Source organism: Onychomys torridus, chromosome 9 (genome assembly GCF_903995425.1).
Source record: "Onychomys torridus chromosome 9, mOncTor1.1, whole genome shotgun sequence".
NCBI lineage: Eukaryota > Metazoa > Chordata > Mammalia > Rodentia > Cricetidae > Onychomys > Onychomys torridus.
Genome location: NC_050451.1, coordinates 49,077,734 through 49,101,637, shown reverse-complemented (window position 1 = coordinate 49,101,637; position 23,904 = coordinate 49,077,734). Strand labels below are relative to the sequence as shown.

The following is a 23,904-nucleotide window of genomic DNA, read 5'->3' as shown; positions in this document are numbered from 1 at the left end:
TTCCTGACTTCCCCTTTATCATAGTCAGCCCAACGGTAATCTATGGGCTATTTTTAACAATTTTGTGCACAAAACAGTTTCACTTGTATGATCATGTCAGTGCTCAAGTACTGGAATTTGGAATAATCTGGCTTTTAAACATTTAGATTAGGGATGCTCAGTCTGTGTACTTTATTGCCTAAATGAAAATTAATGGGTCACAATTAACAAGGTTTGAAGCCAGCCTGAGCAACATGGTGTTGGTGTGCATGTGTATGAGTTTTACACATATGTCCAATGATTTTTTTAAGAAATTATTTATTTATTTTATGTGCATTGGTATTTGCATATATATCTGGGGTCCCCTAGAAGTGGAGTTACAGATAATTGTGAGCTGCCATGTGGGTGTTGGGAATTTAACCCAGGGCCTCTGGAAGAGCAGTCAGTGCTCTTAACTGCTGAGCCATCTCTCCAGCCCCCAATGATTTTAAGTAAGATCTCCTAAGACCCTATATAAATGGCAGTTTTTCAGAGAGTGTAAGTAGGACTTGTGACCCAGCAGGTAGAGACAGGAGGGTGGAGAGGACAAGGCTAACCTGGGCTACACAGCAGGACCCTCTCAAGAAAAAAAAAAAAAAAAGACGTATCAACATATTCAGAAAGAGAAGACTCAGAGCTTTGGTGTCTAAGGCCTCTGTCCCCTTTACTTGGCAAGCCCCTCCCTCAAATCCCCACAGTTTCCTAGTAGCTTCACCTCTCCCCAGGCCTTGAATTTATCCCGGGGTTCAGTGTGCCATCCCACAGGAAGGAAGCACTCCCTTCCAACAGCACAGGGCAGCAGACCATGAGAGGAAGTGTGGGAGATGTTCACCCCAAGCTTACAGAATGCACACTTTTGCCCTCTTTTCCTTCCACCAAAACAAACCACCTGATAGTCCCCGATAACCACAGCAAACATATGCAGGTGGCACACCTGTCACCCTACCAGCCAGAAAGGAATTTCTATTCTGGTCTTATCACGGGAAAGCCTGGGAGAGGGAAAACTGGTAACAACACCATGCCAACGACAACGGGTCACATTAATGTGATTATCTTATGCTCTTTTCAGTGCTGAGGACCTGGCAGGTGTCAGACAAAGCACTCGAATACTGAGCCACATCCTAGCCCAGGTTTTCATAAGCACTAGAATGCTTAAGTTTATTAATATTAATTACTTAGGAAGTTTATTAATGCTACTCATAACATTAATATGATATGCTGGGGAGGGACATGACTCAGCAGCAGAGTAAATGGCCATTATCCACCCTGTAGATCAGAGAGAGAGAAAAGCAACTTCACACAATGATGAAAAATACCTTTTAAGCTGGGTCCAGTGCCCTGGGCCTGGAGCAGCCAACAGTGCTCCCAGTTAGTCAGGAGGCCGGGGTGGGAGAAGCACCTGAATCAAGAGCTTGAAGCCAGCCTGAGTAACATAGCAAAATACTGCTCTCCTCTTCCCCCTAAAAGGGTAGGTGTGATAGCAGGTGGGTTGGGAGTTCAAATCAAGACCCTGTCTCAAAAAAACTAAACAAACAATAAAAGAAAAATCAATAAAATGGGAAAAGGCAATGGAAACAGCTTGTTACGTGCTATGATTATTACACAGCATCCATGCACCAAATGAAAACACTTACTCCAGGGCCGGCTGGGCGGTGGTGGCGCACGCCTGTAATTCCAGCACTCGGGAGGCAGAGGCAGGCGGATCTCTGTGAGTTCGAGCCCAGCCTGGTCTACAGAGCCAGTTCCAGGACAGGCTCCAAAGCTACACAGAGAAACCCTGTGTCAGAAACAAACAAAAAAACAAAACCATTTACTCCATAAGTAAGTGTAAACTTGAAGAGGTGGGAAGAGGATTGTGCTCAGGAAAGCAGCTGTGGGATTTTGACCTCTCGGCCTCCCCCCGCCCCCTGTTATTTTTGTCTGAGGTTTATTTGTTTAGAAATGAAGTCTCCCCTATGCTTCTGGTTGGCCTATGACTCATGGGCTCAAAGGATCCTCCTGTCTTCGAGTTCGGAACCTGCTGGTGCTCACCACAAGCTTGCCCCTGGAGTTCTCAAAGGGTACACATCCTCTTCGGTGACATTTTACCAGATACAAACTACTCTAGAAATAAGCCATGGGGAGTCCAACCACCATATGCACCTTGGCATTTCTTCAGATTTCAGCTTTTAGAAAGACTCTTACAAAGTTTTTTTTTTTTTTATTTTTTTCTTGAGACAGGGTCTCAGGTACAGTCTAGGCTGGGCCAGGAACTCACTATGTAGTTCAGGTTGGTCTCCCATGAGCCTCTGGCCTGTGCCATCATTTCCAGTTTAGAAGTGTCTGTAATTTCATGGAGTCCCAGTCAGTCAGACACTAAGGGTCCATCAGAACTCTATGAAACCTGTCACTGTGGAAAGAGTGCCTTTGTGTGTAATAACAAGCAAAGAACTTCTCAGAGCGGATGGAAACAACTTTTGAAAGGACCGAGTTGGAAAATGACTCAGTTATACAAACAAAGGGCTGCTTCACACGGACCCAGGATCTGAATGTCTAACTTTGTGTTTCTGCAAATAACCTTTCCTTGTTTTCCTTTTCTTTTGGGGGGACGTGGGGAGGGGGTAGGGATAGAGGCTGAAGGGCAGAGTCTCCATATGTAAACAAGCTGTCCTAAAATTTGTGCCAATCCTCCTGCCTCAGCCTTGAGTGCTGGGGTTACAGGCATGCACTACCATGTTCAGTCCCCTGAAAAGACCAGCTACATTCCTTTCTATAGCTACAACATCAACCTCCTGGTTGTAGGAATGCTTGTGTAAAATAACTTCTAAGCTATCAAAATCTCCCAGAAGCAACATCCCAGGACTCGCCAGGTTCTCCAGTACCTCCGCTGAACTGACGACTCCAGAGTCATTCATTCATTCAAGCTGAAAATTCACCCGAATTTACCCCCTTCCCCTGCTGCACGATTCTATTGCTCTAAGTGGGAGGAACATTTTATTTTAGCAGCAAGCTCTTGCAGTGCCCAAGAAGCCCTTCCTTTTGCTTCCCAGCCTGCGAAGCCTGTGGCTTGTTTGATGGGTGGCATCCAAACCCAAAGCACTTCCCACGTGGCACAAAGCATCATCGACCCTCTATTCCCGTAAACACCCACATAGAAACTGCTAAGTGACTTTGCAGTCCATTACCTCCTCCCCTACGTGCAGGACTAGACTCAGGATGGCTACAGATCCTCTACAAAGTGGGTCCAGTCAAGCCTGACTCCACAGTTCCCCTGCTGCCCCTGCTCACACCCTCCCTGGCTCCTCAATGCCTGCAGGGTAAAGTACAAGTCCATAGCTCCAAGCCAGGTCCGTTCTAATCATATCCAGACCTATTGACTAACCTTATCTTCCATTCCTCCACCCATCCACCTGCCCATCTGTAGGTCCCCAAGCATAGCAGTTTAGTCACCTGGCATCCGCAGGTGCAAGCAAGCTTCTGATAGACACAGTAAGCTGGATGTGCTAATGTTACTCCACTTACCTTCACAACAGTTTGTGTGGAGGGATATGTTAGCCTGGGCTAACCTCACAGCAGGCTGAGTAACAGGCCCAGGTTAAAGTCACAACAGCCTGTGTGGAGGAACTGGTCACCACCACACACCCCCCCACACACCCCACCCCCGTTAGAGGCAGGGCTGGAGTTGAGGTAACACACCCTACCTCTTCTCCTAGTCAGCTCAGAATGTCCAGCACTCTCCAGTAGCTAGCTAGGCCTTCAACATGCCGGGGCTCGACTTCAAGCAGTTCCCCATTTCTGCTTCACACGGACCCAGGATATGTCTCACTTATTAATTCTAACTTTGTGGTGTTTTGTGTCTGTGGTAATTTGAATGACGGTGGCTCCATAGGCTCACAGGGACTGGCACTATTAGGAGGTATGGCCTTGTTGGAGTAGGTGTGGCTTTGTTGGAGGAAGTGTGTCACTGGGGGGTGGGCTTTGAGGTCTCAGAAGCTCAAGTCTGGCCAGTGTGTCTCCATCTTCCTTCCTGCTATCTGCCGAGCTGGATGTAGACCTCTCAGCTCCTTCTCCAGCACCATGTCTGCCTACATGCTGCCATGCTTCCTGACGATAAAACGGTAGGCCAGCCCCATTGAAATGTTTTCCTTTATAAGAGTTGCTGTGGGAGTTGGGGATTTAGCTCAGTGGTAGAGCTCTCGCCTAGCAAGCGCAAGGCCTTGAGTTCAATCCTCAGCTCAAAAAAAAAAAAAAAAAAAAAAAAAGAGTTGCTGTGGTCATGGGTGTCTCTTCACAGCAATAAAACCCCAAGACACCAGCCTCTCGTGAAGAGCACTCACTCTCTACCATTTTCAGTTTTTATTCTTAGACGGGGCCTCACTCTGCAGCCCAGGCAAGCCTGGAACTCACTCTGCAGCCCAAGCTGATCTCGGATTCAGCGATCCAGCTAGCTCAGGCTCCCAGGTGCTACCATGGTAATCAACAGGCGAACCGTGTAGCAAACAAACAGTGAAATCTCTTCTCTGAGGCCCTGTATCTGGCACACAGCAGGTGTTGACAGACAGGATATGTGCCCGGCTCTCAGGTGTTCTTCTCTCTCTGGACTTTTATCCACTATGCTCAGTTTTTAGTTCCTGTCCACTCTCACCTCACCTCGTCACTTTCAGGCTTTTTTGATATAAACTGGCAACTTTCCTTCTGGGGTCTTTCCTTCTGAATCTCTTCTCCAGAGCTCTGAACCTGGCTTGTCTCCCTGTTCACACACGTTCCTTTCCTGGCTCCTCCAGTGTTCACCAGGTAATACAGATTCTCTGCATAGAGGCTGAGAGTGTGGGCGACCTGACCTTAGCGACTACATCTTCACCTGGATTGTTCCACCACATCAACCAAATGGCACTCTTCTCTGTTCTTTACAGTAACAGAGATCGACGTATCCTACCCAGACTACAGCACCTTCCGATCAAGTGTGGTCACCCTCATCAAGTCTGCAACTATTGGGACTGATTTTGTACAAATGGGTGAGAACCATGACTCTTCATTATAGTTTATGTCTTTTGTGGGATTTATTCCCTGATAGATAATTCTCACATACATCTCAGTGTCATTTGTATGCCTTATTGGCCTTTACCTGACTTCAGTCTCTTGCACCTGGTAGATTCAAAACATACTGGGTTTGGTGCCATCACTGAATGGAACACACCACACTGTTAGGATATACTGGGACTCAGCTCTTACAAAGGACTGGGGTGGTAGCAGTAGAGCGCTTGCCTTGTGTGGGTGAAGCTGTTAGTTTCGGTCACTAGCACTACAGAAATAGGTGCAGTGGTTCCCAATGCCATCCCAGCACTTGGGAGGTGGAAGCAGGAGGGTCAGAAGTTCAAGGTTTTATGGTGAGTTCAAGGTTAGTCTGGAATAAATTAGATATTGTCCCATTTAAAAAAAAAAATTAATGTAAGACCAATCTAATAACTTGAAGAATTTCTCAACTTCTTGCAAAGTATAATTCAGTGTTATATACAAAAAGATTTGAGGGGCAGTGGCTGGAGAGATGACTCCGTGCTTAAAAGCACTTGCTGCTCTTTCAGAGGACCAGAATCCTGCACAATTCCAGGGAACGAGGAACAATGTTAACAAATAAACGTCAGAAGGCCTTTATCTCCAAAGTTCAAGGATGGAACTCATAGCCCAAGGCCTTGAACTCGTGTGTGTGTGTGTGTGTGTGTGTGTGTGTGTGTGTGTGTGTGTGTGTGTGTGTGTGTGTGTGTGTGTGTGTGTGTGTGTGTGTATGTGTGTGTTTGAGACAGAACTTACTATGCAGATTGGCCTTGAACTCAAAATCCTCCTGCCTCTGCCTCCCTGGGGTTACAGATCTGTGCCAGCACACACAGCTTCTGAATGGCATTTTTAAAGGAAGGAAATGACTTTTAGGGTCATGTCCAACCCAGCACTGTTCTTTACCAAGACCTACCACCAGGTGGCAGAATGAGGCCATGTTTTGCAAATGACAGCAACATTACCCGGCCTCCACATACAGAGAGCTCCTTCTTACAGCAAAATTTCATTCTTACATTTAAAATTTCCTACAAATTATTTTGTGCTTTATTTTGCTTTGAGACAGGGTTCCATGTAGCCAAGGCCACATGTAGGTGAGCATTATGTTAAATTTCTGATCTTCCTGTCTCTACCTCTCAAGGGATGATCACAAGGGACTTGACACCAGACTGGGTTTATATAGTCCTGGAAAGCACACTCAGCTTGGGAAGGAAACCCTCTACCTCAACCCCAGGATCCTACGTATAATAGATAGAACCTGCTAGACTTACAAAAATTCTCTTATTGGAGTGATGGGTCTCCAAAATATGAAGGCAAGAGTGTCTGCTGGAGAGAATGTCTCATACAAGCTAATTTCGATGTTCAATGCCTTCCAAAGATCCAAAGTTAAAGCTTAGTCCCTGGGGTGAAAGTATTAGGACACTCCAGTGGAAGGACCTTAGGTCACTTGGGGAATGTCCTTGATGGGGATTATGTGATTTTACCAACTCTTTCTCTTTCTGCCTCCAATCTGGAGATGTGTTCAGTCACTAACATGGATTCCTGCCACAATATGGGACCCTTGTCAGAGGGCCAAACCAACAGGACTGCCCAATCTTTGATCTCAGTCAGTACAACCATCAACAAAATAAAACTCTTGGTTGAGGCAGTCATGCTATATAACAGAATGGTGTCGGATTCACAGTCCCCCTGCCTCTGTCCAGGCACTGAGATTACATGTGTGTGCAACCACACCCAGCCATGTAGTGCAGATGCAAAACTGGCAAGCATGCTCAGGGTTAAATAAAACTTTAACCCGTAAAAAATCCCAAAGTCAGCAGAGTTGGGACTCCTTCCTAGGGCTAGCTGTGTCCTGCAAGGGATCCACACGTCTTTTTTTTTTTTTTTTTTTTTTAAAGAGGAGCAGAGAAGAAAGTCAACATCCCCATGTCTGGGAGTCTCAGTCACAGCCGAGTGTTTTTTGTTTGTTTGTTTTGTTTTGTTTTTAATTTGTTTATTATGTATACAGTGTTCTGCCTGCATGTATACCTACATGTATGCCTACAGGCCAGAAGAGGGCACCAGATCTCATTACAGATGGTTGTGAACCATCATGTGGTTGCATGGAATTGAACTCAGGACCTCTGGAAGAGCAGCCAGTGCTCTTAACCTCTGAGCCATCTCTCCAGACCCCACACGTCTTTTTTAAGTATGCAAATGAGAAAATCATCTTCCATACTGGACAGCACTGACAGACAGATTGGTCCTGAGGCCTAGAGAGTACACAGCTGCACTTCTGCTTATGGGGTACCCTGAAAGCTGGTTTGGATCTTCCCCCAACCACTCTGTAATCATTTCACTTTCTAGATCCTTTCCAGAAGGCCCTATGATCTAGATATCTCTGGACAGCAAAGGTCGAAAATAGATATTTGCCAGGCATGGAACTGTGGTTACATATCAATAATCCCTGCATCTGGGACTGGGACTTTTCAGCCTGGGCTACAGAGCAAGAGCTCATCTCAGTAAATGTATAACAGCTAATCCACAAGCTGCCCTGGCCTCTGCATGCAAACCTTTCATCTGTGCAACCGTTCATCTGCTGGCTCTCGCCAGGACTTAGTGGGAGGGAACATTTCCTAAGGGGTAATTTCCTATTCCAAGCACCAGTTCACAGCTGTAACGTAGTCTAGGAATAAATGCAAAGAACAATTTACAATATACACACATGGACACACTTCGAGCTCTGTAAGGGGATATTATTGAATGTTCTTATAAAGTGAGCCTTGTGCAGTGAAGTAAAACTGGATGTTTGACAGGATGTGAAAGGAACATTGCTCTTGTAACTCTGATAGCTACATTCAGATCCAATCCATGAGATACTTGGAGCTCTACCCTAAAAATAAGTACAATGGCCATCATTAAAATCCTTTTGAAGATGCATCATCCTGGGTTTGACAGGTACCAAGCCTCGCATTTCTAATTCATTCCTAGGAAATAAAAGATTCAAGACGTGTAATGTTCTCTAACACAAAGACCTGTGTTTACAAGGACTCTGCTGGAAAGGATACAGCAACAATTTAAAATACACAGAGGATACGGGGGCAATGAAATTGTTTTAAAATGTGAAAACTTTGAGAAACTCTAATGACTGCATTAATTCTTTATCCCCAGAACCTAGCAGCACATAGTAGGTACTCAATAAATATCTCTTCAATGAGTGGTATGGTAAACACTACATCAAGGAATCATATTCATTAGCAATTCCATTTAAGTGAGATAAAAGTCTTCCTTTTGGGGAGGTGTGGTGCTGGGAATCAAACCTAGGACCTTGTACATGCCAAGTAAGCACCTACCACTGAGGCACATCCAGAAAGCACGCCAGAACTAAGTAAACTAACTCAACAACTTCCATCTCGTCTGACATTCAACATGATTACTCGACACAGACAGAACCAATAGTCCCTGGAAATCCCTGGGTGAATGGCGGAGCCATAATAGACAAGCACCCTTCCTGACACTGCCACCCACCAGAGGAACCCCACCTGGACCCTTACCTCCTCCTTCCTCTCTTCCGGATTGGCGGCCCCATCAAGATTCACGGGAAAAGAGCTGTCGCGACTTTCTCCTCCCTCACCGCCCGCCATGGTTGGCACAGTGTCCTGGAGGGATGCGGGTCCTAGCTGCCTGTGGGCAGCATCCTCTGTCCTTTCTTCACTGTCCGCTGAACTGAGAGACATCACACTTAGACTACTGGGGCATTTAGTACTCCCTGGGCTCTGGGGGCTTTGGGGCTTGGGCGTGGTGGGCCTCAGAGGGGTGGCAAGCTGCACAGGGTCGAAGGGAAGCTGGCTGCCTGCAGCTGCCTCGTTGGAGGCTTGGCCCAACCCTTCTGGGTCTGTGAGACTCAGTGAGGGGCTGCTGACTCGAGGTTCGTCATTTCCCAGAGGCTGAGCACTTTTGGTTTCCAGGGGAAATACTGCGGTGTCCACATCCAGGTGGGGTTCTTGAGCTGCGCTGGGCGCAGCAGTGCATGGTGGGGGAACACAGGCTGTGGACAAAGGGCCACCACGCCTGGCATCTGGCTCCACACTGCTGCTGGTGCGGCGTGAGTAGTCATCGTGTAGCTTGCTGCGTGGCCCCAGTGGCGGCTTCACATCCCCTGCATCAGAATCTGGGCTAGGGGCTGCACTCCTGGGGGCCTCCCTCTTCCAGGCTGCATCCTTGACGTTGCTAACCAGTCTTAAGACTCGGTCGAAGTCTTTGGCCCGGATGGGGCTCCTCCAGCGTCTGGTCCTTCTCTGGGAGCCACCTGGCTTCTCGGAGTCAGTGGATGAGCTGCTCAGGGTCCTGGGGGGAATCTGCCTGTCACCCGACAGTTCCGTGAGGTTGGACGCGGACTTGCGCTTGAAGGAGTTCTTCAGGACACTCAAGCTGTCGATGCTCTTACTTCTGCGTGGTAGAGGCACAGCGCCACTGGGCTCAGGGTCGCTCACATGGATCTCGCACAGGGCGGGCTCCGGTGCTGGCTGCCGCCCCAGATCCAGCAGGCTGATGCGGCCCAGGCCGTAGGCCCTGCGAATGCTGCGTGAGCGGTGCGTGCTCCTCTGGAAGGCATCCTCTGTGTCCTCAGGGTCCGAGCAGTCGGAACCGGCACCATCCCCTGCAGGCCCCAGGGATGGGCACCTGCCTAGGCCCTTTCCCAGGATGGCAATGGTGCCATTGGGAGCAGCCCTGCCTGAGTCTCCTGCTGGTTCTTCCTTGGAAACATCTGCCCCCTCCCGGTTCTGAATTCCCTGAAGGACAGAGGATTTCAATCTTTTAAAAGATCCCATTTTACGGAAGGAAGCCAAGGCATTCCATGTGGAGGAATTCCCCACCAGGACTACTGAGCGAGGCCTCTCAGAGTTGGCGTTCATCCTCTTCCGACTCCCCGAGAAAAGACGCACCAGCTTGGAAGGGCTGAGCCTGGTTTCTGCAGCTTCAGGGTCGCCGGCTGGGCTGCTCTTGCAGCCTCCGTTCTGACATGCTGAGGATGTCACCATGTTGGGGGCCTTCAGGTTGGAGGCTGAGCTAGTGGCTGTGGCACCCTGTCCAGGGCCATCCTGGGCTGTTGTCATGGTCTTGGGGTGGTCAGCCTGATTCAGACCCCCATTCACGCCTGTGACTGGGGGTCCCAGCTGCAGACCTTCATCTCCAAGGATGCCAGCCTGGCTTCCATATCTGCTGTGTACATCTGGATCCGTAGTCACAGCTACTGCCTGCAGCACAAAACAAAGCCAGCATTTAACCATTGTCCCCGAGGAGGCGCCTCTATAGAGGCTGATCATTCAACCTAACAACTGCTAATGGAAGGTGGAGGCTGATTGATTAAAATCACTTTAAAATTGACTTGTCATCAAAGCAAGAATGGGAGGAATGCAAATATATTTTTTGAAACAGACAGCTAGGGATGTACGTTCAACACCAAGCCAAACTCCTGGAATCCTGAGGGAATGCTGGAACGGAAATGGCGAGACCTTGTTCTCTGCGTGAACTGGAAGGGCTCTTTTAGTATCAAACACTGACCCCACAGCGGCCTCCAAGCATGCCTGCTGAGACAGTAGCCTGCAAGGCTGCACCGCCATGAGCAGGGCTGGGTTAGTGGACTCCTGGGAATTCCGACAGAGGTCAAGTGTCTAAGGAAGGCTATAACATACCTCAGAATCCCAGTGAGGGACCCATACAGTGTTATAGGGACTCAAGCCAGGGAAGCTTGAGGAAAGGCTCTGTGCAGAAGACACCCAGAAAGCGCTACCTGTCCACTAAGTGATGTGAAGAAACACATGGAGTATCAGAAACTCAGACACAGGCATTTGAATAAAATACCTTCTTGCCTCTTGCATCCAGACCCCTATGCACACCTGTGCCCATTCCCCCTGCACACCCAGACCCCTATGCAATCTGCACCCATTCCCCCCTGCACACCCAGACCCCTATGCACACCTGCGCCCATTCCCTCTGCACATCCAAACCCCTATGCACACCTGCGCCCATTCCCTCCTGCACATCCAAACCCCTATGCAATCTGCACCTATTCCCCCTGCACACCCAGACCCCTATGCACACCTGCACCCATTCCCCCTGCACACCCAGACCCCTATGCACACCTGCGCCCATTCTCCCTGCCCTTGCCCATGCCTCCTGCAACACTACCTACTTCCCCAAAGTGAAAACACTGCATCTTTAACCTTTACCATCAGACAGGTCTGCTCAGCCATTCTTAGCCTTCATAGGATGGCTTAAATGTCATGGCCATTCTAGTCCCAATAAGTGAATTAATAATTGAGTGACATATTATGAAACTACAAGAGGGCGCCGTTCAGGCAGTGCTTACATTGCTTCTAGGTCTTTGACTAAGGTCAAGTGTAGATATGGACTCCATGCTGAGGTCTTTACAGCAACATTGAGTACTCATACAAGTCTTGGGCCATCAGAATAAACTCTGCTTTACAGACAATTGCATGGCCAGCCACATGGGCAGGTGAAGCACTTGTCTGCGACATTTGACTGGCAGTCTGCTGCCGTCCTCTCTGAAGCTTATATTAAACTAATGCATAGGGAGACAGAGGCACAGCTGGGACCTGCACCCTGGGCATCTGACTCCAATTCCAGTACCTCCTGACCTTGACAAATCAAATCCCAGCTGTCTTCAGATGCTAGTCAAGGCCATTATCTTCAGGAAATAGTCAAGGCAGCAGGAGGAAACTGTAGAGAGAACCTGAGGTTGGATTTTATTTAGCTTACCGCTTTCATGTTGAATTTGATCTTACATGAAGAGCCATAGTTTTACCTGCTCCTGCACACCACCTTCTTTCCCTTTTGGCCCCTGGATCATGCCCAGTGAGGAAGAATTGTCAGGGAGAGCCCAGGGAAAACATAAAGGGTCCATGCCAGCTGGGATGAGGCAGTATCCACTGACCCAGCCTGTCAGCACTTTACTAATAGGAATACTGATGGCCTACTGTGCCCTCTGCAGTGCAGAATTCTACTGGAGAAGGCAATGTGTGAGAGCATGGGGGTGGGGAGGAGCTGTGGGTTGCATGTGAATAATCCACAAGAGCAGAGTTTGAATCCTCTCGCTGAGACTGGAGGTGAAATCTGAAACTGTCTGAAAGGGGCCAAGAGTTGTTAGATCATCCATTCATCCTCAGCAACGTGAGAGTGTGCTTATTTCCATACCTTGAAATCCTAAAATAAACCAGATAGTGAGTTATCCAAGTCTGCCACAGGCCAGAACTGACTGCAGACTGAGTAGTTATAATGCTCTGGCTCGTGTAGGTTACATAAGGGAAGGCAGGGTTCCCGCCTTACAGCTTGGCTGAAGTTAATGTTACCAGTAGAGGGCACCACAAGACCTTTTTAGCCCAGGACAAACCCTGTGTTAAGGGGACCTTTCGAGCTCAAGGGATGCAGAGAAGCATGTTGGGCAGTTTGAAAGTGCTCCTTGGAAGACACAGGCTAGGCCTAGATGCCAAACCCACCACTGCAAGACAAACTCTAATACGTCATCTCAGCAACTTGTGCTTCATGTCATCTACAAAGTAAGTAAGAGTCAACTATCAACCAACACATCAAGTCATGACCCTCCACTGGGTGCAAGCAGCCGGGCAGGCCCCAAGAGGAGTTCAAGATGGTGAGAGGAAGTTGGCATGAGCAAAGGGCAGCTGGGAACATGGTATGCCTGGGAGGTAGTGAGTGAAGGTGAACAGTCTCAACTTTCAGGCAGAAGTTGGGGAAGTCCTTAACAAACCAGATGTGGCAAGCAAACAGTGCAGCTGGAAGGGTGGCCCGCCGCAGTAAGTGCTGAGAGTCATGGGAAATGGGGCCATACGTCTACATACCCTGCACATAAAACCCAACCATTCTTCAAGACCAACTGCAGGGGTCATTTTCCCTAGGAATTCCTTCTAGTACCCCCAAAGTGAGTTAAGATTCCTTATTCTGCGCTTCCACGGGCTAGAGCCTTGCCCCATGTCCAAAGCATAATGATACTTGGTAACATGAACAGATCTATGCACTTTTCAGGTGTGAGAACTGTGTGGTTGCACACTTCAGCTTATTCACATTATCTCCATACGAAGCAGTCCCAATCTTCCTGACTGTACCTTCAGTCAGGCGACAGAGCATCGTGACACCCTGCTGTAGTTTCCTTTGTTTTAACTGGTTGAGTAAATTTAGAGCCTCACACATGCGAGGCAAGCATTCCATCACTGAACTATATCCCAGCCTCTTTTTTTTCCTTCAATGATACTGCTTTGTTGTTACGTTTGTTTTATTACCCTTTTACTTTGAGACAGGTCTCATTAAGTTTGTCTTTGCAGCAATCCTCCTGCCTCAGCCGCCTAAGTAGCACCATCAGACACTGCTTACCAGTATTTTTCTAGATTGAAGATGCTTACATCTTTAAAACGCTAGTCGAGTATTTACTTTAAAACATTTAAATTTAGGTTCGGACTCCATAACACACTCGCAACAACCTGGGCAGCTTCTAAAAGTCTTCTGAAATGACACCAGCCGAGGGCTTAGTTTGAGAAGACTAATGATTCACTGTTTGTTCAGGAGCTGAACAAGGCCATTGCTGTTGACTGCTGTAGAGTGGAAAGTGAAAATCATAGGAAAAAATAAAAGCTTTCCTGGAATCTCTGAGTGAGTAGCACACCAAGTTGCATTATTTGGAACTGATGCCTCGACCCCCATTAACTAACAAGGGCCGCAATTCAATTACTGGCTTTATGGCAAGCCTTATAAATCACGGGAACACTGCCAGAGATGCTTATGAAGAGAGCTACAAGAATTTGAGATGGGAATATTGTGAAATCCAGTTGCCTACAAGCTGGACTCTGGGGTGAATGAACTTTACAGTGAAATATTTCTCTCCACTTGTAATGAGAATTCTCTAAAAGCAGCCGTAACCAGCAAACTTAAGTTAGAACTTAAAATTGAAAATCAGTGATATAAACAAAAAAACAAAACAAAACAAAAAACCTCGCTGATTAAATGTAAACTGCAGAAAATGTAACACTGGTAGAAAAGGCATTGAAATCAGAAAAGTTAATGGAGTAAAAGCTTTACTGGGTTATGGATACTGCCTGTGAGCCCATCTAATGTTTTATGAGAACCAGTGAGGCTGAGCACTACCATGCAACGCCTCACCGCCATCCAGTTCTTTGTTTTCAGTTATGTTCAGACAAATGGGACCCAAAAATCATTTAAAGGAATAGTCCAAAGTAGGCAATCCATAGGTTTTTCTCTGCATGTTGCACCATCCTTCTCCGTCCTGCCCAGGACACAAACCCTCTGTCTGTCTGGCTCACCCATGCCATAGACAGCACCTTCCCGCCTATTAGCCATTCAGTAGGCCATCTTCCCGCCTGTTAGCCATTCAGTAGGCCATCTTCCCGCCTGTTAGCCATTCAGTAGGCCATCTTCCCGCCTGTTAGCCATTCAGTAGGCCATCTTCCCGCCTGTTAGCCATTCAGTAGGCCATCTTCCCGTCTATTAGCCATTCAGTAGGCCATCTTCCCGCCTGTTAGCCATTCAGTAGGCCACCTTCCCGCCTGTTAGCCATTCAGTAGGCCATCTTCCCGTCTATTAGCCATTCAGTAGGCCATCTTCCCGCCTGTTAGCCATTCAGTAGGCCACCTTCCCGCCTGTTAGCCATTCAGTAGGCCATCTTCCCGCCTGTTAGCCATTCAGTAGGCCATCTTCCCGCCTGTTAGCCATTCAGGACCCATCAAGAGTGGTGGCTGTGGCACTGTAATGGTGAGATCAGATAGTCCTTCTTTTACTTAGTAATACGCCCCCAAAGTACAAGAGGGGAGATGCTGGCAGCTCATATCTGCGAAGGAAGGCACTTCCCTTACATGAAAAGACGCGCATTTACCACAGGTATGCATGTAACCAAAAAGCACCCTACATTTAAGGTTCAACGTTATCTAAGGTTTCAGTCATCCATCAGGAGACTTGATAGTTAGATGGAGGATGAGGAGAGCAAGGCCAGTAGTGGGCAAAACACAAACATGGACATGGAATCTAGCCCAGCACTGTCACTCACTGGCCAGAACCTAGAGACAACCTCATTACTTCTTCCCCTGGTCTCCGTGGTCACCAAGTCTCAGTGAGCGCCCCTGCCTGGTTCCAAGAGTCCGGAACAGCACACTACCTTACCGCTAGCCTGAGGCACCTTCCTCCTGGACAAGCTGGCTCTGGCTACCTCCCATCTTGCAATCCAGCACCCCTACCCGCACCCCGCCACCCCTTCACCCTGTCAGCAATGTATTTCCTGATCTACAGAAGGAGCTGTCACTGAATACATGTCATTGGCTGCAGCACTCCAGACCTCACTCCAGCCAGGTTCCATTTCGTGTGGATTTTGTGAAGCATAATTAAAAACAAACAAACAAACAAAAATGGAGGGCCGTGTGCAAGCTAGGCAAGCTCTCCCCCTCTGGACTCCACCTCTAGCTCACAGACTTTTCCCACTGCTGGTCCTCTTTGCCCAGATTCTCTCTCCTGTGGGAGTTGTTTTGGCTGCAGGGGATCCCAATTCCTAGCTACCATGACTAAAGACATCTGATAGGTTTGCTCAGTGGGAACTAACTGTAGGAGGTGATCTGCGAGTGGGAGGAGGGAAGCCCCAGTGCCTCTGTGGGGGGCATCTCTCTTTGCTTTGGATCCTGTCAGGTCCTGGGTTCAAATGACTTTCCTCCAGCCGTGGGCTCGGCCACACATCTGCCACTTTCCCAACTGTCTGTAAGCCTGTGCTGGAGTCTTTCTGTCCGGAACTCCCAGAGGCAGTTCTCTCCTCCTGTCCAGTAGGCATGCGCTTTGCCTTGACGTCATTAACGTAAGTAACCACCGTCCCTGTCTCTGGTTCCCAGAACCTCGTGTGTAGCTCAGCTGGTTCTCCTGCTCGCCACCTTGCTCCAGCATCTGCTCCTTCTCTAGTTTGTTTCCCTGGCGACCTCTGAAGAGGTGGAAAAGGTCTTTGAAGGTAAAAGCCACTTCTGACTTTGCTGTCCTCGGCATCCATCAGGTGAGTGACTGACAGACTGCAGATGAGGAGGACACCATTTGTGCTGCCTACAATTGCTGAGGTCACGCAATTCTTCTGTGGGAGCTGTCCTGTGTCCTCTAGACTGTTTCACACCAGCAGTGGCTACTAAAGCTGCTGGGAACAAGGAAGACAGTGTCAGGGGTGGCGGCTCACTGTAATCCCAGCACTGAAGAGGCGGAGGCAGGAAGTTCTTAAGTTCGAGGCCAGCAAGTTCTAGACCGGCCTAAGCTATATACTGAGATGCTGTCTCAAAAACACCAAGAAAGATGGAGATGGAGATTGGGGGGGGGGGGGGGCAAGAATGCTATGAAAACTGCCTCAGAGCAGTGAATAATATTTGAAAATACTGAAATTTATTTTCAACCATAAAACTGGAGGTTATATTATGTGGTGGTCCTAACTAGGTTTTAGTTATGCTATGGTTAACAGTTCTGTTTTATGTTATAATAACTACATCAGGTTGTTCTATAAATGACTTTATTTTTTGAGGGGGTTGGGGGTGGCCTGGTTTTTTTCCAAACAGGGTTTCTTTGTGTAGCCCTGGCTGTCCTGAAACTCACTCTGTAGACTAGGCTGGCCTCGAACTCGGAGATCTGCCTGCCTCTGCCTCCCAAGTGCTAGGATTAAAGCATGTGCCACCACCGCCCAGCTGTGCCCTTGAACTCACTATGTAGTCCTGGCTGGCTTTAAACTAACAACAATCTTTATGCCTCAGCCTCTCAAGTGCTGAGATTACAGATATGAGCCACCACACCCAGGCCTTATTTGGCCACTTTTTAATTATCAGTATAGATATTTCACTTTAACTAGTGATCAATTTATTAATCAAAATTTAGTGATTTGTATGCCGATTTTGCAAAATGTGGATGTGGATGGACCTAGCAATTCCATTTCCTTGCCTATCAGAGCGTACTTTGTGAGCTGTAAAACAAAGAAAGCAGGAGCAGTGGTTAATTACCTTCTGCACCCTTCATGCAGGAAGCCCAGCCCAAGGTTTTCCACTGCTTGCCAGAGTGCAGACACCTATTCTGTGCAGTCTGAGGGCTCAAATTACTAGGCTTTTGTTATCAAATTGTGACGGCTGTGGGAAAAAGTAGAAATGTACAGCTAAAATGCATTCAAATGAATGCTAAAATTCTGGGCTCCTTCACCACAAACACATACACATGCGGTTCTTTTCAGTGTGGGACCCACAGGATGAAAAGCCCACGGCAGTGTTTGCTCCTGCTGGGTAAGCCCATGTGTCTCCCCCACAGTGGGGCTCTGAACTTCCTGTCATTTTCGAATTTTTCAGGGCATTGGTAAAGTCAGGGGCCAGAAGGCAAAATTTTAGAACCCCCCCCCCCACATCTTGAGAACTGCTTGTATTTCATAGGAGTAATTTATTTCATACAGAAAAGAGCCTACATGGTGTGTGTGGGGAGTCCTTTTTTAAAAATTCTATTTATTTTAGGCCATTCCATCTACACTGAACTTAGATAATACAGTTACCTTTTCCCTTTATCACAATTTAATAATGTTTCTATGGTCACATGCATTTGAGTTTCCAATTCTAGGGAGCAAAGTGGTTTACTCCCCAGACTCCAAGACTCCCCTCCTGCCAGCCTCACTACGCACGGGGAAGGGAAGGAGAAGGGGGCCCCTCACCCTCGAATCCCGGACTCAGCATTTTCCCATGTGAGTAGACAGGTGGTTTCTAAAGTCATGTGCGACCACTTTACTCAATGATTGAAATTAAATGTTATGCATTAGAAGCGAAACTGTGGGTAACTGGGCAGGATAGAATAATTGCGTATTTGGAAAATAAGTCAATTTCATGCAAGCATGTCATGGTCCCAGGCATTTCTTATCTAGATTATGGGGCTAAACTACATTCCTGTGTTGAGAATGGGAGAAAAATGGGGATTTCCAAAGTCAGGGTTGGGTGGGGTTGGGGGCTCTTTGGTTTGTTTGTTTTTTCGAGACAAGGTTTCACTGCATAGCCCTGGCTGTCCTGGAACTCACTCTGTAGACCAGACTGGCCTCGAACTCTTGGAGATCTGTCTGCCTCTACCTTCCAAGGGCTGGGATTAAAGGCGTGTGCCACTGTCACCCGGTTCAAAAGTCAGTTTCAGTCTCTGGAGTAGGGGGTTCAGGCAGGTGTAGCATGGGATACAGAAGCAGGCAGGTAATGTGCTCTGCTGACTCCTCAGGGTGCTATCCCTAAAGCTCAGAACAGGCACTGACTCTGTCCCCTTCTTCTTTCGCCTCACGTAAACTCAGGGGCTCAGAGAATTTTGAAAAGCTGTCCCCTACAGTTGTCCAGTGGCTTGTCTAGATGACCCTCAATTCACCCCATCCTCCACTTGCCTTACAGCTTACTGAAGCAGCTCCTGCCAAGGCCCCCTAAGGCCTGCACAAATGCCCAGACAGTAGTCACAGTTGTCCCAGGGGAGCCTGCACCTCTGCCTCCTGCGCTCACCATGCAGAGCAATGGAAGCTCTTTCTAGATGGGTGGCCTTAATCTTGGAGGCACTTAGAAGGTCACCGGGGCAAAAGCAATGGCCCTGCTTGCTGGAGACAGAGTGGCCAGACTCAGGCTCTGTGCCAGTGGGCTCATACGCTCAGCCAGATGGTGCCACTGACCCAGAGACATCCAAGAGGGCCAGCACAGTGGCGCAGCCAGAGTCCGACTGGATACACACATGACCGTTGATAGGAGCATATCCCCTTAGTCTTTCCCCAGCACGTTTATACATTGAGAGTTTTTGGCTTGGCTTTTTGTATTTAACGTGTCTCTGTGTCTGTGGTTTGAGAGATGGACTTCTGCTTGCTTTCCATCCAAGAGTAAAGGAAGTCGTCCCTCCATGGTTCAGGGAAGGTCACAGCAGAGTGTTCTACAACCATCAAAGACAGAATCAAGGAAGGGCCCTTCCCCACCCTTTGCAGTCCAGCAGCTCAGATCAGCGCACCAGCACTATGTTATAGCCAAAATACTGTCTGCTGTCACACTTAACTGCCTTCCTCTAGTGGAACTGACAGGTGGACCATGTCTTCTTGCAGAGTCCTTCACAACTCTCGGCACAGACCTTACTAAGAGTCATTTGACAACGATACCACCAACAAATACAGCCAGTGGTAACCAGCGACCCATAACTCCCGGGCAGCTCACCCTCCCCCTGCCACAGGCCTGTCCTGATCTGGCAGGAGAGGATCTATGGTCACTTTGTTAAAAGGGGAGGCTCTGGTCTCTAGCCCGCCCTTGGGGACATTGTGCTCAAGCATAAAGCTCCTGGCAGCCAACTGGAAAGCCACATTCTCTCTCCTTTGACTCAGAGAGTGAATGGGGGCCCAGCCACGGGGAAAGAAGGAATCCAAGCAAAACCCCTTAGGAGAAAGTTACAGGTTAGAAAACTGACACAGAACTCTCAGGGCCTGCCCAGCACCCATTTCTCTCAACCGAGCTGTGCTACAAAAAGGCACTCACAGGCAACACAGTTCTTTGTCTCCATAAAGACGAATAGCCAGTAGCCTTCACAAGGGCTCCCAAGCTGCCAGCACAGCCCAGCCATTGGTGAGTTTAGCTGCTCAGAATATCAGAGTATCGGCACCATTCCAGGTGCTAGGCATGCAGAGACCTCCCTGCAAACGATCAAAGGCATCAGTTACATGGGTCACTATGGTTTCCAAGTCCCTGTTAGGGTTTGACTGTGAACTGTCTGTCCCACTGGGTCCCCTGTTGTTGGCACTGTGTTGGGAAGGTGTGGAGCTTTGGGGACTGTGGTCTAGCAAGCAGAAATGGGTTGTGGAGGGCAGCTCTTGAAGATGATACCCCCTCCTTGGCTACCTCTGTGATGCGCTGCCTCATGTTCCAACCCCTGAGACAGCAATCATGGCTCCCTTACCATGACGGACTTATATCCCTTGAAACTGTGAAGCAGAATAAGCCCTTCCTCCCTTTACCTGCTTCCATCAGGTTTCTGTCATGGTGACAGGAGACGTAGCTAATACTGAGCCCCTTCAAACCTCACAATGCACCTGACTGACAGAGGAAGACTCTGCGCCTTTGAGAGCTGATCACACACTGAGGGCTATGCCCTCAGAGATGGACTAACTTGCAGAAGTGATCAACGGCCCTAACTGTGGAAATAAGTCCACTCCTGAGAGTGTGTGCTTGGCCTTCTCTTGCATTCTTCCATCTTTCTCTCGTGCCATGTGATGTTCCCCACTATGTTATGATGCAGCCCAAGAGCCCTTGACTTGGACCTCCATTGTCTAGATGCCGCTCCTCCATCTTGGACTGCCAAGCCTCTAGGTCTGAGGCGAATATACCTTTAGCATTTATAATCTCCCAGCCTGTGGTATTCTGTTACAGTGGCAGGCAATGGACCAAGGCACAGAAATGTCCTTAGTGGACACCTGCTTTCCTCTACAGCCTATGAATGGACAGTGAGTAGGAAGGGCCAAATCCTGCCAGAGAACATTCCTCAGTCCCAGTATCTTCTAGTAAACACAGCATTCACATGTTCCCCATGCCTCCTTGTCTGCGACTCCCCCCTCCCACAGTGCCTTACCCACACCTCCCGTCCTTGCCCTGTTAGAGACACCCCAGCAGCATGGGGACACACCACTCTTCCCCGAGTCCTCTACTGGGTGGGACAGCACTGGCACCCAGCAGCTAGGAACAGTCTGACGGGCGCCTAATGGAACAGGACATGCTTGTTCCTGACTCAGCTACACTCTGGCGTCCCACTGACACGATCCTTTGACACAGAGGAACGTCGTCGGTGTCCCCTCATCATCATGGAGCTGACTGGAAGCAGTGGTGACTGGAAGCACTGGCCAGCAGTGTGAGAGGAAGTTTCACCTCACGGGGCTAGTCCAGATGTGGAGTTGCATTTCTGTTGTATGTGTCATTTCTGTACCGTGGTAAAGGGGGAAATGGAGGTGGAGACTGGCAGGGTTACTACATTCTATTGGAGGAAAGCAATTCTAAGCCCACATAAGGTAGTCAGAAACACAAGAGGAATATCAAAGCCTGCAAATGTATTCAGCCAGGTGACTCCCCCTCAAGGAGCCCATATCCACACTTCTGTATGTCTTGCTTTCTTCACTTCCAAAAAGGAACTGCTTACTGCTTATTTAACCAATTAGTCATGTGTATGTGTGTGTGTGTGTGTGTGTGTGTGTGTGTGTGTGTACATCTGTAACAATGAACATGTGGCAGAGGCCAGAAGACAACTCACAACAGACAAAACTCTCCTTCCACCCTCTGAGTCCTGGGAATCAAATTCAGATCATTAGTCTGCGAGATATAAATATTCAAAACAACTGTAAGTCAACTGCTCAGACTTTAATTACCTCTAACCACAAAATGCTCATATTATTACCCCGATTAGAATTAATTCATAATTGCAAATAAACGCCTTACTAACCATAATGGTTGATATTGATTTTCAACTTGACAAGCTTTTAGCATCATCTATGGAACAAGCCTTGGTGCACACCTGGGAGGGTTATGTTAATTAGGTGAGAAGACCCACCCTAAATCTGGGTGGCATCATTCCCTAGGCTGATGCCCTAAATTGCATAAAAAGGAGAAAGCTGGCTGAGCATCAGCATCCATCATCTTGTCTGATTCCTGACTGTGCATGCAATGTGGCCAACTGCCTCAAACTTCTGCCATAATAAGCCAAATAAGCCAAAGCAAGCCCTTTCTCCATTAAGTTGTTTTTGTCAAGGTATTTATCAGAGTCAAAGGGGAATAAACTAAGACACTAATGGTAACAGGGTTAATCTATTAGTAATTGTTCACTAGTAATATACCAAAGTAAGTGAATAGTCATCATTCTATAAAGAGAGGAACCTGAAGTGATCAGTAGAAGCCAGAATGACATTGTTGTGGAAAAGAAGAGAAGCAATGTCCTTTTTCTTCTTGATGTGACAGAGACCCTCTACAGTCTTTTGAGATGGCATCAGTGGTGGTTTGAACAAGAATGGCCAATAGACTCATATTTGAATACTTAGGGTGTACCTTTGTTGGTGGAAGTGTATCACTGGGTTATGCTTCAGTGTTTCAAATGCTGAAGCCGGGCGCTCTCTCTCTCTCTCTCTCTCTCTCTCTCTATATATATATATATATATATATATATATATATATATATATATGTGTGTGTGTGTGTGTGTGTGTGTGTGTGTGTGTGTGTGTATGTGTATATGTATATATGTATATATATGTATGTATATATATATATATTTTTTTTTTTCCTGCTGCCTGCTGATCCAGATGTAGAACTCTAGGCTCCTTCTCCAGCATCATGTCTGCCTGCACACTGTCATGCTCCTCACCATGTTGAAAATGGACTAAACCTCTGAACTTGTAAGCCAGGCCCAATTAAGTGTTTTCCTTTACAGGAGTTGCCATAGTCATGGTGTCTCATCACAGCAATGACACCCTAACTAAGACAGCACCTTTGTCCCTGGCCTTCTCTGGCTTGCTCTCTGTTGGCTCTCAGCTGTCATGAGGTTTCCTCACACATGTGGCTGCCTTCCCCAGTTTCTCAGCCCAGGGATCTGTCCTCAGTGTTGCAGACAGAGGCAAAACCACAAAGGCCCCCACAGAGAGGTGAACCTGTAGTGCCTGTGCTGCCATGGGCTCCCACACATGAGAAGGCCCGACTGCTGTGGTGTTAGCGCCTCTAACCTGCTGCCCCAGGCCTTCCGTGCATGCTGTCTCCAGCTGGACTGACCTTGATGGCTGTTTGTTATTCCTTACAATAGCAGCACTCTTAGAACTAAAGGACAGCAGCGATGCTACAAGAACAATGATCTTAAGTGGCAACTCCCTGAGCCTCTACCTGCCCATCCAACAGACAAAGCCAGCCTTTTCACTGGTTCAGTATCTGGCAAGTTGGACAGACTCCCAGTGTCCTATAGTTTGACCCATAGAATTATAGTTCAATTTCATGAAAAACAATACCTCACATCATCTGCCTCACCCCCCACCTATCAAAGTTGGAGGCCTCGCTTCTTTTCCAAAACCTCTTCAGGACTTACAACAACGTGGCAGTCACTCTGATGCCAGAGAATCAAGAGATCTGACAAGCATCTCAGTTGCCCCTGGAGGGGTTCCATAAACAGCTCAGAGCCACAGGCAGTAAGGATACCTACAACGACACACCGAGACTGTCACTCCGGCCAACAGCTTAGGAAAGAGCACAGCCTTCCCAGATGAAGTAAGGGTCCTCTGACTTGCTTGTTTCCTCCACTGTTTAGCAACAACCAACTTCAAATGAGATGTCAGTGGTTCACTGCTCGGTCACACACCAAATGTTTGCTGGGCTCCTCCTGCCTATGTGATATTAGGATTGGGAGGAGGACCACAGCAAACCCATCCCAGCCACTATGGAGTGTCTGGGGAAGCATATGTGATTCCAGCAGTATGGACAGTGTTAGCATTCTCAACAGCCCCGCTCAGAAGAGGCATCATCAGCACAGCTGTCAGAGCAGACAACTGGAGATGGTAACAGACAGAAGCCAAGACCCTGGCTGAAGGAAGGAAGGAGGGAAGGAGAGGTGGTCTTGGGATCTACTCTGAGGACACTGGATCATCCAGTAGTGTCTAGACAGCAGATGACCTCTGTAGATCAAAGGATAGCAGCATTGAAGGCTGCCAAAGCTGCCGGGTGAGACAACTGAGGCAGGGGAATGGACTCAGAGCTAGAGGCAAAGGATGCCATCAACGTGGCCCGATGCTGGCTTGTGTATATGTGTGTACACATGCATGTGTGCATGTGCCTGAGCAT

The 23,904-nt window shown here is 48.0% G+C and overlaps 1 protein-coding gene across 6 annotated transcripts in view; it reads right to left on the bottom strand.

Moving 5' to 3' along the window:
• The window catches only part of Spata13 (spermatogenesis associated 13), a 141,991-nt gene that overhangs the window by 72,934 nt on the left and 45,153 nt on the right, over nt 1-23,904 (bottom strand). For all 6 annotated transcript variants that reach the window (XR_004945900.1, XR_004945901.1, XM_036199149.1 and 3 more), the window contains one exon: nt 8,580-10,283. Coding sequence is in view for 4 of the 6 variants with exons in the window: in XM_036199149.1 (XP_036055042.1) it covers nt 8,580-10,283 (1,704 nt within the window). In the remaining 2 variants the exon portion in view is untranslated. The remainder of the gene's footprint in view (nt 1-8,579; nt 10,284-23,904) is intronic.